Raw genomic sequence first — 16,110 nt, forward strand, 5'->3', positions numbered from 1 at the left:
AGCTGCAGTACTGTTTTGTCCTTAACTGCTCCTGTTCATGGCAAACAGTTTAAGTTGCATGATCATTTTGCCACAGATGCACGGGTACCTTCTATTCAAGGTGGAATCCTGTGGGAGAAGCATTTATCAAAATTTATTATCAAAACCCTCGAGGTGCTCATCTGGTCAGATAGCATCTCTTATTTGCAGGCTCTTCTGTCTCATTGAAGCCCTCTTCCTTCCAGCGGTTTTCAAAGTTATTTAGTTTAGAGAATTTTTCAGAGTTCTAATAATCTCTACAATGTTTCCATCTATTCTTACAGTTGTCTTTCTAGTTAAATAACTACCCAGAACAGATCCTAACAAAACAGGAAAAAGTTGTTTAAAAAAGATTTTGTTAATTTGGATCATTATAAAAGGCAGGTAATGAAGGGAAGAGGCTGGATGAAAAGATTTTTTTGCTTTCTGTTTTTTTCTCCCAGTGCTGACCTCTACATGCATAATTGTATGTGATTAGGGAGTGCTTTTACAGCTGATTAAGTTCTGGCTATCTATTATGCCCAAACAGCAAATTTGGTAAACCAAGACTCCCATCCTTCTAGAAAGACCAGAGCTACAACTCACAAATTCCAGTTTTACATGAGCTCAAGAACTAATATCTGGATGCAAACTGAGCAAAGCCTCATCAGGGACTTTAAACACATCTTAAACTCTCCAGCTATGTAAATGTAGCCCCTGACTGCCAAAATCAGTGACCCTGAACTTGCAGGAAGAAGGGTGATGGCTGTATCCAAGTGCTCCAAACCCAGTGTAGCCAGGTGAGGGACAATCCTGGTCCACAGCAAGTCCCCCATTGGAGTCCTCGGATGCATACGCAAGCTGTGCTCTGCTTGCATGTCAGGTTGAGATGGGTGCGCATTTTTTCCTTTTCTGTTCAGGAAAGAAATCCATATATGTGAACACATGCTCCAGCATGTCCTCTGGGCTTGATGATTTGGGGCTGGGGACTTCCAAGCTCAGCACATTACATTTCTGCTCCACACTGGGATGCAATGGGGTGCACGCACACACACACGCCAAATTTCTGTGGTATGCTTTAGCGTTCATTTGCCTCACAGAGTACACCCAGTAATGACACTGCTTTGTAATATACCTACCACATCACTACCCTGAGATGCTTAAAAAGGTAGAAAAAAAGAATGCCAAAATTTAATTTTTTAGCAGCCATCCTTCTCATGAAAGGTTAAACAGCACATGTTTGAAATTAACTACAAGCTACCCAGGAAAATTCAGTTTTTTAGAACTTCAGGCAGCCTACATATGTCCATACAGGACACAGTCAAGCTGCAAGCTGTGCTCTGGCATGTAACCATCCATCCTGTTTCACTGTTAGGGGGTCCCTGGCACAACTCCCACTTCTGCCAACTATTATTCTTCCAAACAGTACCCAGATATATTTCAGTGGACAAAAAATGTTGGTGACTGTTCCAAAGGCAGCATGGAGAAAGCAACCTTGATGTGGCAGGTAAGGGGAAGAAAACTTTCAGATACAATATGTGCCCAGCCACTTGCCCGCAGAGGACAGAACAATGACCAGTTACTAGTATAGATGTTAGCTCCTAAACTCACAGTAAGGCAACTTTGGTTTTTGCAAGAAGGCAAATCCATTTTCTAGCAGCCTGGCTGACTAGATTGTCTGGGAAGGTGTTGTGCTAATTATAAAAAGGGATGGTGGAAATGAGGAACAAATTGGTTTTATTGAATGCACGAGGTATTAAAAGCTAAGAATGAGGAATAAAGAAAATTCTATACTTCAGAAACAGTAGTCTGTATGCATTTTATTAACACAACTTTGACTTGTTTGGTAACTTCTGAAATCCTGCAGGAATGTTGGATAAGGAATGCTGCAATTTCTGCTTATAGCATCTCTTTATGATTACAAACGTAAAAAGAAACGGGCAAGGGAACTATACTATGACTAGATAATCTGTCATTATATTTTCAAGTTGCTGGAAACCCAGGAGTAAGCTATACCGAACATTTAAGTACAGACATTTGGAAAGAGAAATCCCAGTTGAGATGCTAGGTAGTGTCTGCTCAGAGCACCAGTGACACTAGAGGTCAGCATGGGCGCATCTACATTAGCATTTTAGTCTGGGCCAGGGACGTGCTTTGTAAGTGCTGCCTACTCTGCTGCAGCCCACGGGACTGAGCAGACCTCAGGGTTTGCAGATCGGATTCTTTCATGGAAAAATGAGCTCTTGAACCACCGCTAATGGTCGTTCGAGCCACATGCCCAGATTAGATCTAGTCTGAAATAAACTCCCAGGACTCGTATGGCAACTACAACTACTAGTAAGGTATACCCCAACACCACAGGATAGAGAAATGCGTGGAGGATGCTACTGAATGAAAAATCAGCCCCAAAGACAACATTAAAGATGAGCATGGAACTCAAGGAAAGGTACACTGAAGAGGCCAAGAGTTGAAAGACAGCAAGAATTACTAAAAGACATGCTGACTCTGCCTTCATTTCAGTATCATTTGTAAAATCTCAGAGTTCTTCAGGCACGTTAGTGAAGAAGGAATAATAAATGGTAAAGACAGAATGTAGTTAAAGATAACTTCTAGCTTGAAAATTACTACTTCACCTCAGTTATGAGCAATCAGATAATCTGTATCTCTGAATTCTGAAGGACATGGAGAATAAAATCACAAGTCTAACAGAAAGCAGTTTCACAGCAAATCTCTCAAGTCAGAGAAATATCCTATGATGGAAGACAAGCAAATGGAAATATCTAAACTTAAGCAGGAGAAAGAAAACTGTATCTTCCACTGGTGGGGCAGCTGTTTTTATGGACGCCAGGTTCTTCTGTACTTCATTTCCCACTGGAAGGTATTAGGTAGGAATTCGTACTGTTTTAAAAAAGGATAATGAATTTTAAGGGGAGAATAAACCTTTAAGATGAAAAGCCTTGCTTTTTTTTTACAGGTAGAAAAATCAAACAAAGCTATGTCACATATATATGTCAGGGGATGCAAACTACGGCTGCCAGAGATCCAAGTCGACCTGTGATTCTCTGCAGCACCAACAGCACTTAGCTAATAAATCCTGTTAAGATGTCTATTAACCCGAGGCAGTGCCTCACATTTGCATAGATTTCAGTGAACTTGGGTTTTATACGAATCAAGCTTCTCCTGCACAGTACTTTCTTCAATATACCCAAAACATTTTAGCGGAAAAAAAAAAAAGTATATTTTCACATATTTAGGAATATAAAGAAATTTAAGAATGCATTTGGTTCATTACTGAAGAACATAGGAAAACTGTCAATGCAGAAAGAAGAAATATGTAACATTTGTACTTTGTGTTTGTACAGGGAAAAAGCAAGATGTGGTCTCAATCTCATCCGAATGAATACTTTCACTATAAGAATAGTTCAGGACAATGTTAAAAGCTGGCTACTAAGGTGACACTATTTAAAATGAGATGGTACGAAGGTTTTGTGCCTAAGAATTTTTTAAAAGCAGGCAAAAGAACTTAGCAGACCACTGATAATGATTTTCTTTGTCGTCGTTCTTTTTTCATTAGATCTCAAAATGTCAAGGAAACTTCTTAAGACTGCAAGGCAGCGGGTCCTGTGCCAGTGCTATTAAAGGGCAAATGAGACAACCTGGATAATTAAAAGTCTACAAGCCTGGCATCAAGACTAGCAAAATAATGGAATAATTCCTACAAGTCTCAATTAATGAAGGATTAAAGAAGGGATATAGAATTAATGCCAGTCAACATGATTTTTTTTTGGAAAACAGAACTTGCCAAACTAGCGTGATATCTTTGAAAAGATCACAGGAACCAGGTGCTGTTCTATACTGCCTGCTTCCAGAGAACAGTCGGGATGGCAATGAAGTTCCCTGAAAATCGAACTTGTCTTAGAAGTGAGATTATACATCAGCATGACACGAAACACCTGCCTGCCAGTTTTACTGGGCATGTAGTGTTTAATTGTGGTTTGTTTTTTCCAAGAACTATTCCGCTTTCTTTCATTCATGGCGTGCAAATGACAAGCTACTATTAAATACAATTATTCAAACTTAATAGCAAAGGGAAGCTGTTTGAAGAAATGCTCCTAAATCTCATCTATAGGAAAGAACTGTTAGTGTGGTGCTGGTCTGAAAAAGGCTGAGTTTGAGATTCATTTCCTACACATTAAGATGATCTACTTTCTAAATCATTATCATAAGAAGTTCTGCTGCTTTGCAAAGTCCATGATGCAAATTCTTGCAACTTGCACAAGTTTGTGATGTTTCTCAGCTGATGTTCTTTCAGCAATCCCAGTAGACCTAATTTAATTTCTAATCATTTCACCATGCTTAACACATTTTTCTAAATTACTTTTGCATTTTTACTCAGAGGGAGTACTGCCTGATTTTTGCTTATAAAGCTCTCCTCTTTCATTTCCATTGTTTCCTATGCAAAGGGAATGAAGCTAACTGCATAGAGCAATTCAGTGATCAGCTGCTTTCAGTCCATACCATATTTCAATAATAATATGGCACATACTGTGGATTTCATATATTTCATACTCACAGCTCCAACCTCTATCACATTACACAGAGAAGCCCTGTACCTCATTTGTGCCTTCTGGGTGCAGGACATTTTTCAAGACAGCCCAGCAAAATATGTGAGTGCACAAGTTCAAAGGTATAGAAAATGTGCCCATTTTGTGCTTATTTCATTATATTTTTGTCTTTTTCAGAAGAATGGTATATTTAAAGTCTAGCTATATTAAGCATTATTATTCGCGCTATACTACAAGCAAATAGGAAAACAATTGGAAAGACAATCGTATGCAATAGGTATAAATTACAATGTAATGCTCTGGTGTTTTGCCAGACACATGGCGTAAGTTGTCATAATTTCATGTCAGAAAATTTGTAAAATGTTTCTGTTTGTATTCTTTTAACACTTCCAGCTTTGGTAATCCTTTTGCTATTCTTGTGACAATTTTTTCTTAATTTTCATTTTCTTTTGAATGATCAAAGAAATTTTTGCTCGAAAACAATCTTGTCACATATTAAAGCAATCATGTCATATACTGAATTGACTTCCTGCAGTATTTCTTGAAAAGATCTTTAAGGATTTGTGACAAATAGGTTTGGTTACCTTCTCTTCAAAAGCACTAAGAGGATGCAAAACTCCTTTCATATTTTAGAAATTCACTTAATGCCCCTCCCCAGAATTTTCTTCAGATTTCAATACAAATGCACAGCTCAAATTTAATGCAGAGTTGCCATGACAGACTTCAGAAAGGTGTTTGTGATGACTGACTTACATAGACTACATCTTTCTGAAGTCTTTCAATCAAGCGACCACAAGGTTTTATTGAAGGATCCTCAGAACGGTTCACACATGGCTCTTCACCAGCTCACGTTGCACACCATCTGAATTTATCTGTTTTCCATAATGTTTCCAACAAATGAAATCACACTAGAATTGCAACTTGTTATCCTCTTTTTACATCTAGTATTTGAGAACTGCACTGCTCCTAGATTTGCCAATTCCAACCTCAATCTTCCTCTTATTTAACACTCCTCCATCTTTACATTTGGATTTGTTCTTTAGCCCTTTGAAGAGCTAAATAGCTATTCTCTCTCTATTCTCAGAGCCTAAATCCATTCTTTCCAAATATTAGATCTGTTTTTGCCTCCTTCTCTTTTTCTCTCTCAAAAGGGAAATAGAAAAGGAGGTATAGCCTTTTCACACAGTGTTTAGTTATCTAGAGCAGTGTCCCTGATGCCTCATTCCCTCATTCTTTTGAAGTTTTCATATTACAAGAGTTAACTTTTTGCCTCCTCTTCTGCTCATCCCTTAAACTCTATTTCATCTTACCACAGTTTCCATTATAACTGATGAAATTAAAATACTTAATAGGAATTATAAATATTTCCAAATCCTTACTATTCTGGAACTATTATCTTGTCCAGTGCATTCTATTCCATTCAACCATGTTTATACAGTGGGAATATATAAAAAGAGAAAACTATACCTGTGCAGTTTATAATAACATACATAAAAGAAAAATGTTCGTGAATGAATGATACAATGCATAAATTTTAGTGTATTGTCTGCACAATGCCAAAAGTTCAATACCTCAGAGATCCAAAACACATCAATAGTTAATTTAAAACTGCATACACTCCTGAAGAACATTAATTATATTCTCAGAGCTCATTTATAATGAGCTTTTAATTAGAGAGGATGTCCTCGTATCTGAATTGTTAAAAGCAGAGAAATTATGAGACGGTGGTAATTCTTAAAATAACATGCTTCAATGTACATTTCTGTTTCTTTTATTAATCCAGAACTGTAAAGACTCCTTGCTTAAAGTCACTTGTGTTTTACTTACTTATGGTAATACAAGTGTATGATAAAGGAGGATTCTATTTCCTTTGTCATCGGCAAGGGTGCATATGGGACATCCCACTAATGGATGCCTCCTCTAAAATTTAGTAAAAGGTCAGCAGAGGGAACTTTATTGCTGTGAACAAGAGCTAAATACATTGTAAGACTACCTTAGATTGGGAGATGACTGACAAGTTTTTCTTCCATTATTTGTCTAATTAGCCATTCTCTCATACCGTAAGAAAATAAACCACAGCATAATGTTTTACAAAATGTCTGCATACAGTTCTGTGTTAAGAGCTTTCGCAGTACTTCACAGCGTAGTCCCTCATGAGAAAGACCGTTTGCTTGGATAGCATCCAGTAAAATCTGATCAATACACCCATCTTTATTTTTTAATTCAGCAGCTCAGCTTTATTTAATTCTCCAGTTTTTAGTATTGCACAAACGCACTGCTGTATAACACATTACCGTCCAGGCTGCCTCTCTGCTTGGACAGACACATCGCATTTGTCATCGTTAGGATTCAACAGGAACTTGATCTGATTACCTGGTTTGCTTTCATTTGGTTTACACTGAACTTCTTCAACGCATTCTGCGGGAAACCATCCAATATGTCCCCGGGTGCTGCCTTCCCAGAATCCACCTTCACCAATGCTTAAAACTAAATAGAGAGAGACATAGGAAGCATTAGACTTTTTTTCTCTTCTCATGTAAATACCAAGATTAGTTACGTAACACAGTCAGTAATAACTGAATATCATGTTGGTAAAAGCAAACGTTGTGCAATAACTCAAATGCTGGTACCCCAGCAATGGGCACGGAGTAACCTTTGTCTTTGGAACCTCTTCCCAAATTTATTTTTCTCACAAGTTTCCTTGGCCCTCACATAATTATTTCCATTTTCAGTTTTCTCATTGCTGCTTTTAACAAGGATAACTGCATGGTCATACTAAGACCAAAAAAAATTGTCTTGCCTGTTCAAATTAAGCTGAAGTGCTGAACCCGTTGTAAAACTGAACCCACACTGAAATTGGGTTTTAATAATATATATTTTGGTATCTCATATGTTTTCTACTTCCTAAGGAAACATGCTATTTTATTTAGTGGGTAGCTCCAGAGATTTGTAATGTAGGTCAAGTAATATGATTTAATGGTTTGAGTACACAGCAAACTCTTGAATATCCTATAGGTGCAATACACACAATGTAATACCTTTTGAAATATTTCAATGATTTTTTCTCGGCAGAAGATAATGACAATAGGGAGGAGGATGATTTACCAACAGGAGAAAAAGCTTTATCCTGTAGATCTAATTATCTTGATATTAATCTTAGGACTCAACAAGGATTGTGACAAAAGACTGCAGCACAACAATGTATGTTTTTACTAGAAAGCAACTTTACAGTAATGAAAGGATCCTAAATGCTTGCTAAGTATTATGTTTAAATCAATTTTATAGAAGTTCCTACAAATCACTGTATGTTTAATATATATTAAAAGAACATAAATGTACTATTAAAAAAGATACTATACATTAAAATTGGAACAAAGGTGAGATTATTAACAAAAACACGGTTAGCTCTTCTAAACAGGTTGTTTGAAAATGCAGCTCAGTCATACACCACGGGTCCTCAGAGTACATCTGTACAAAACACAGCGTTCGGTGGGGAGCTCCCTGAGCTACCAAAACCAAGCCCGTGGAAGTCGGAGCAGCACAGCTCCATTAGATGTGTGCTAGCTGAGCCAGCCAAGCTAACTGGCCCTGCTGAAAATCAAGGCTAATTAGCCCAAGCACATCTCTTTGCTAACGTATGCATATGGTTTTCAAGACCAGGGATAATATCTCTGCAGGCTATTTCAGTATAGTAGGGATATTAACTTGCTCAGAGCTACTCTGATGATCTCCAACACAAGCAGCCTTTGTGCTGTTAAACCTTACCTTATCAGGCTTTAAAATCACAGTCCCTGACCCTGACTGCAATTGAACTCTGTATCAGTGGAACTGCTGTGATTCAATGGCGTTGAATTTGAACTTGATTTGTACTACTGTACAGTAAGATGAAAATCAAACCAATGATAGGCCAAAAAAACCCCCAAACTCTTGGTGATACTAAAGAGGTTGTAAGAAGTCTCATTTGACACACCAGGATCTGTAAAACTGCATTTGAAATTAAATGTTTACCTAGTTTTTTATCAGTGCAATCCTGAGCTATCTGTGGTATTACTTACAGAGCATGAATATCTATTAACATAGATATATGACAGAAAAATGTTTTTAAATGTGTCAATTTTAGGCCTTTTAATGTAGTAAATTCAGAGATACAGATTTCATGAATTGCATATTTACACATCATTGTCAATAAGTACATATTAAGCCCCAGGAAACAGATCCATTAAGGCAAAATCCTCCACCTGGATGGGTCCCAAATGCACAATTTATCAAGCAGCTTTCTGACATATTTGAGAAAACCTATACCTACCCAGCTAGTTATGGGATAATGGGGGAGGGCACTGACCTTGGAAGACACCAACAACTCCACAGTGACACTTAAGCTGAATAAAAATTTTTTAGCACACCTTTTCTTTTAGTTACGTAACAACTCTTGGTATTGTTAACATAAGCAGAAAATATTTCACCTCTACATTTAAATGCAAGCAAAAATGAAGAAACCAGACCTGTGCTTTATTTGTATTAAAAAAATAAATAATACATAAGTAAAAATATTAATAACTATAAATTTGGGGCATACTTAATGAAAAATACATTGATAAATTCCAGTTGCTCTTGAAAATGTTTAAAAACTGTGCACATCAACACGCAAAGTCAATCTGCTAATTCAATGTTACACAAAACAGAAGCCTATTCATTCATCCAATATATATTGGGTATTCATCAGCTTCCAACATATTTTTAGCAATGTAACCTCTGTTCACATAAGAATAGAGTGCATTTCTCATATATGAGATAAGGAAGTAGGAAAACTTAATTAACAATATATACAGGTATTATAATTATTGTAGGATCCTACTGTACATTGATTTAACTTCAAATCATAAAAGTGAGTGTAGGACTCCAGCCAAAAGAAATTTCAAAATGTGAGACAATGGAAGATGCCTATTGCAAGTAATTATTTTTTTTTTTGAGGAGAGTTTTCAGCACTGAATCTCAGTCCTGATTTCACTCCACAAACTGGCAACATAGGGAGAACAAAAACTACTTAGAGATTGAGAAAGACTTCTCTAATTCAGTATTTTATTAATCTGCCATCAGATCTGCTATTTTGAAACTCCAAATTACATGGATATTTCCATCTCCAAAAAGCATTTGCACCGTAAGAAGGAAGTTGGGTATTTCACACCCATAAAGCAATGTCATGTGTCTGTGGTAGCAGCAGCTGATAAGACATCCAAATCAAGATGGGAAAAGAAATTTGCTCTGTAAGTCTATCTGTGAGTGCAGGGCGAAAAGTCATTACTACAGAGCAAAACCAGTCCTGCTGTAGATCATTATTACATGAATTATAAAATACTAGCAATTGCTAATAGCAAGAGCAAAGCAAAAATACACATAGTCCTGCTTGAAGACCTGATGTCTATGGAGAAGAGGCAGAAGGGGAAACGAGGCATTGCCAGAATGCAGACAGCCATCACAGTTCTGGTTCAAGCCTGCCTAGAGATTACACCTACAACCAAAATGACAGTACCTTTGGACTTAGATCAAGGAAAAACATCATTATGTGTGCCAGGAAAGGAAGGGGAAGCCTGGTGGAACTGTAAGAGACGCAAAGATGACACAAGAGGCAAACGTGGGGTAGCCAGGGATACAGCTGACGTGCAGAGACAGAGGCAAATTGTTGGTGACGTGGAGGATAAGTACATATGGCCTAATACTCGAAAAGTAGATGAGACCTAGATGGCTCTGCACTACCAAAAAACCTGAAATAATCTTTCTAATATATCTCAGGTGGTGCCATCAATAAGAAGTTCTGCAGCAGCAGGCAAAGCCATAATAATCTACATATCTCTAAAAACTGGCAACACTTCATGTATTCCAGTGAGGGTAACCAGGAACTTATAGGATAAATCAAAAAATACAATTTATCTTTTGTACCCATGAATGCTTTTTTTAGAATGAGGCCTTAATTTCTGTCTTTTCCCTCTCACAGTAGTGCTTAAGAGACACATTGTAATAGATAATTTGGTACCAGCAAGAGATTTTCTAATCAACATTTTCCCTTCTGAAGGACATAACAATGGTAAATCAAAGGATAACTTTCCCAAAATTAATAATTAAGCGTTATCATTTCAAGTATTTTTTCCTTGTGCTTTTAGTAAAAACAAAAGATGTGGTTGCTATGGCAAGAGAAGGCCAGAGTCTCTTTACGCACAACATGAATTACAAAAAGAATATGATGTTATAAGAGTAAAATTAAGGTTCTAGTAACATCATGAATCTTGGTATATCTTTTCACAATGAAAGTATAGATTAAAACAAGAATTATGTTCCATTACATGAACAAAACTGCAAATCAAGATTGGACAAATATCAAACAACTGAATAACAGGAAAATATGTATATGCAGGTGCCAATCAGGATCTTATATTTTAATGTCTTTGAAGTATTATACTTAATATCAGCCAGATTCTGCTTTGCCAAAGTCCAGAGAAAAACACAAGAAAATTATATATAGTGCCAATAAAGGATAGGATGTTTTGTCTCTTGCAACTTCAGTGAGTTTATTGACAATGTATATATTGTAATTAATATAACATACTCAGCTTAATTACTCAATATACTATCAAAAAATCACTTTAATCAACACAACAAAAAAATTGTATTCTTCCACATTACAACTTCCTTCATTCTGCCACAATCAAGAAATGTATTTTTCCATCAAATGATGGTGCATACTATTTCTAAATTCCTTGTGATACTGAAATTTCAACAAGTTAATTATTCTAGGTATCCTTATTTGCAAAAATATCAATTAATTTTACAGCCAAATTCAGGCCATTGTCTTTATAGCTGCTACAGGATATATCTGAAATGTCTTTGTAATATCTACAATCAGGTTTTGAAGCTTATATAAACTGCATTCTTATTTCCTGGGAAAAGAAATAATTATATGGATTAGGAATAACAGATTGTTTTCTGGAGAAAGAAGAACATTTCTACAACCAGGAGAAAAAAGAAAAATTAAATTTGAAAAATTCAAATCTGAACTCTGGTTCTGTGTCTTGATATAACAATCTTCTGGATTTGCTTTTTTAAAAATACAGTAGATTTTTAATTTCCAATGGGTAGCAACCTATCTATTTTCTCTCAGAAATACTTAATATTATAGTTTAGGCTTTTCTCTTGTAGAAATATCTGTTGTCTGATGTAAATTTTCAGAACTATTTGCCTTTTGGAAGGAGAGCTTCCAAATGACAGGTAATCTATGCAACAACACCTATATCAATGATAAAAACAATTTTGCTTAAAACAGCCCCTAAAATAGTTACAACTTGAAAAGGTATGTTCCTAACCTTGAGTTGTTATGGCAACTTATATCCTAAGTGTACATATCAACGTAAACAAAAATTCAATGTTTGATCTATTTTTGCATACAACCAGGTAAATCAAAAACAATATTAAGGGACAAGTACTGTGCAGTGACAGCTCTGCATCTGAAGTGCAACTTGACTCAGACTTTACACACCACATAAATGAAGGTCAGCACAAGTTCCAACTTAATCTTGCTCTCTCTTAAAGAGAGATATTTTTATTAAGATCTGGTTTTAGTTTAAATTTTACTCTATTTCTTTATCTACCCCTACTCACTCCCGATAGATATCCTTCCCTCCCTGTGATTAATGACGAACAAGATCTGTCTGTTCTGCCTTATGGGCAGACCATTTCTGGCTTTCAAATACCTAATCAAGAGAGACTGACATAACTTGAGATCAGCGCAACTGGACTGGAAAGGAAGCCCTTGTCTATCGCCCTGCTGACAACCACATTAAGGCCTCCAGCATGCAAACAAGTGACTGTGTCCCAGCTGCCACGTAGAAAATGTCTTGTGCGGTCCACGCACAATCTGGAAGGATTGCATCTTGCGTATCTGCAGTTAATGATTTTGTATAATTGACCTGAGCAGTCAGATTCGACTGCGGCTTCACAGACATTTCGTTTAGTGAAGAAAATTCAGCAGTTCTTTCCCATCTTGGGCTATCGGTCCTCACAGAGAAACCAAATTCGGGAAATAACATGGACAGAAAATACTCCTCACTTTTTAAACTTACATTTAACTTCCAGTTTTGCTTCGAAAACAAAAGTGTGATCCAACCGCGACTTCAAGGAGTTTACCTTTCTGTAACCCAAGTGACTCTGCTGGTTTAGCTGAAAAGCTACCTTACCTCCCTGTAATTCAATATTTAATTGTCTGACTTCTCCTAACAGTCCAGCTGCCATTCCCTGAGCTCAGTGCACATCTCCTGGCTGTGTCCCATCAGTCTCTATGGCCGCCCATACTGCAAGCAGGTGGTAAGACTAAGGAACCTCAGCTTCAGGTTTTGGGTGGATGTCACCAGCCAAAACCGCCACGGCCACAATCAGTGTCAGGCTAGATCCTGACTTAAAACACCTTTTCATCTTTTATCACCGCTACTTTCTGAAGAAAGAAACAGTGCAAACAAGCAATGTTCAGGAAAAGGACCTTGGGCTGAGAAGATGGCAGTGACTATGAACAGAGCAAATAACTACGTCAAAATCTACAAATACAATAATCTGCACATAATCCTCTAAATCTGAGAAAATATGGCTCAACTGAAATAGAACTGAATGAGCTGTGCTGTTCAAGATTTGGCCCCGTATATTTTTTTTCTTCCTTTTTCATCTTTGACAACAACTTTCTATGAAGATCATCTTTTTCTTGTTATTTGGGTGTCTCTTAAATAGTTTGGGGAAAGTGCAGAAGAGAGAAAAACAGCATAAAAACAAATTCGTCTGCACTGATTTGAATTTTGGACAGAAATCAAGCATTGGAAAAATCCATCCATTTGTAACACTGATCACCACCTCTGTTGAGGAAGGTGTGGACAGAGTCGGATTTGCTCTTCTCCACAGTGATGCCCAAACTACAGGTCAGGGGAATGCAGAGCAGGGAGCATTAATCTGAGAAGAGGTCCCAAACCAACTTAGATCTGGAGCCTGTACTATTGTGTCGGGCTATGCTAGTGTGCTCGTATGCCATTCACAGCTCCTCTCAGTCTTCTGGTACCTCCCTGTCTCCCGAATATTTCGGGCCAGTTACTGACTACCAAAGGAAGGCTGCCATTAAGTAGTCAAGAGCGAAGATGATGGGGATTTGTGGATGCTCGTACGTCCTAATCACTTTCTCACAGCCTTGACAGCAAAGCGAGCTCTCCTGCTGGAGCGGGAGCAAGTCGTTGTCTTTGTTACAACACCTCCATATATCAGTTTGAAGCACAGCTCTCTCCTGCCCTTCAAGTAACTTGAAGAAATGAGTTAGGCTGTTATCTGTGATGAGTCATAATTATTTGTTAGGAATTTAGATCAAACCGATCAAGTCAGGAGACAGTAAGGAAGCAAAATGGACCAATGAACCTGGGTAAGATTAATATTCCATTTCACATTAATTTCATCCTTCATATAAAAGAGTAGCAAAACAATGCTTATGCAAACCTCTCAGGTTAAATTTTGCTGCCACACTTACTCACACAAGGTACAAAATGCTCTTGAAGAAACAAACCAACATTTCTGAGGCTCTTCCGTTTCCAATATTTTATTTACTAATCTAACAAGCGCAAAAGCCCGGGAGACCAACTTTCCTTCTGCCCACAAGCACTGTCTGTTGGCAATATCTTCAGGCTCAGCAGGGGTTTAATAATCTTTCTTTTTCAAAATGACTTACAAGTAGATTCTGCAAGAAATGAAAATGTTAGAGATATATTTGGATTGCCCTACTGGCTGAGATCGCATTGAAAGAAAAGTAGTGCTGCAAGGGTCAATATTTCTAATGCTGAGAACTACTAACTTTCTGCCTAGAACAGATGCTTGACTCACTACTACTGAATTACTACCGTTTCTCTTACCCTGGAGAATGTAGCTGAGAACAGACCTTGGTTGGGGTAAACTCTTTTCAGATGCGCAGACTGTGCCTGCGCAGAAGGCATCTCAGAAGGTTCATGAAAAAGTCTGTTGGAGCATATTTGAGATACTGAAATAACTCCCCATTTTTCTAGATAGTAAGCACTAGAAAATTTGTTTAATCATAGTAAGAGTTAAAGAAACTGAGCATCTTCCAGAGCTAGCCCTGTATTCTGTTTGCCTTCCAGGTGAAAGAGAGGAGATTGTGATGTCAGGGCAGGCAACAAAAATAAGAGAGGAAAGTAAAAATTTACAGTTGGAAGCCACCCATGGCCAAACTATACTAGGATCTGGGACCTGAAACCCGAAGAAATAACTAGAAATCACATGGCAAATGGAAACACTGTAATAAAAACACATAGAAAGACAAGAAAAATGAAACTGTGAGCAGGATGAGACTTCAAAAGTTCTCGAAGTATTCGAAACAGGCAACCATGTGGGTTTTTTCTTTCTAGGTCAGTGAGGGATAATTCATATGCACTTCAGGTATGTTTTAATATATCAGAGATTCTGAAAACAATTTTGATTGTTTTGTTTCTAAGTGACTGGAGATTGTCTGCACCATGGTGATTGGTACCTGGAACTCGTGTCTTTCTGACAAGGTGTGCTAGTACAGATGTGAATCACAGGTAACCTTCTCGAGGATGCACAGCTACTTCTGTATTGCTTTAGCTTCGTGACACAGAAAACTGCTAATTCTCCACTCACAAAAGAACTTTGGAGCATTGCATTCTCTTCATACATCTGAGTTTTGTTATAAAAGAGGCCACTTGATTTGCAGTGTAACAATCAAATTTAGCAATGCAAAAGCTGAATAAAATACATTTTACAGATACTTTATAGATACCTGTGTGTTTGGATTGTGGCAGATTTATTGCTATGGACTTTTAGATATAAAATGAAGAAAGAAACAAAGTATGTTAAAAGTGTTTCAGTGAAGAATGAAGCTAGCTCTTCATTTATGTGAAAACATAAGATTAGGGTTGTTCTTGTACAAATAAAGATATCAGATTTATTTTTACAACAGCCATGGCCCTTCTCTCATGAGTGGCAGACACACAAATGATGTCAGTATGTATGACTAACAACTAAAAATAAAACAGATATTTTTGTACAGGCTTCGTAATATCCTATTAATACAAGACCATTTTGTTTGGTTTATATTTTCTTTGAACCTCGCCCATTCACAGCTTTCTCTGAGCAGTTTCCTTGTATCATACACAGTGACCTATTGTCACTCATGCACTTCTAGCGGTTCTAGAAAGAAGAAAAAAATCTGCCTCATCTTCATCTGATGAAAGCACTTTTCATCAAGAGTTTAGGAATTCATCCCTCTCTGTGACCCTTCTAATTCTACCAAGTTAAAAAAGAAAATCCATAAAAACATTTCCCAGCTAATCCCTTTCTCTAATATGTTGTTCTGGGCTTTTATCCCTGCAATAAATGCCTTGCTACATCTTTACTGTGATTAGTCTCATGGGATGCACATGTGATGAGCATCTCCCCAGGGTCAGACTGAACATGGGTCAGAATCCCGTAGCAAATGCCAATACACGTCTGAATCCCCCCA

General features: G+C 37.4%; 1 protein-coding gene across 1 annotated transcript in view; it reads right to left on the minus strand.

The window, feature by feature from the left end:
• Positions 1–16,110, minus strand: part of SHANK2 (SH3 and multiple ankyrin repeat domains 2) — a 360,490-nt gene that overhangs the window by 201,972 nt on the left and 142,408 nt on the right. The window contains exon 15 of the mRNA XM_075048288.1: positions 6,936–7,049. Coding sequence (XP_074904389.1) covers positions 6,936–7,049 — 114 coding nt within the window. The remainder of the gene's footprint in view (positions 1–6,935; positions 7,050–16,110) is intronic.

Source organism: Buteo buteo, chromosome 16 (assembly GCF_964188355.1).
Source record: "Buteo buteo chromosome 16, bButBut1.hap1.1, whole genome shotgun sequence".
In the NCBI taxonomy this organism is placed as follows: domain Eukaryota; kingdom Metazoa; phylum Chordata; class Aves; order Accipitriformes; family Accipitridae; genus Buteo; species Buteo buteo.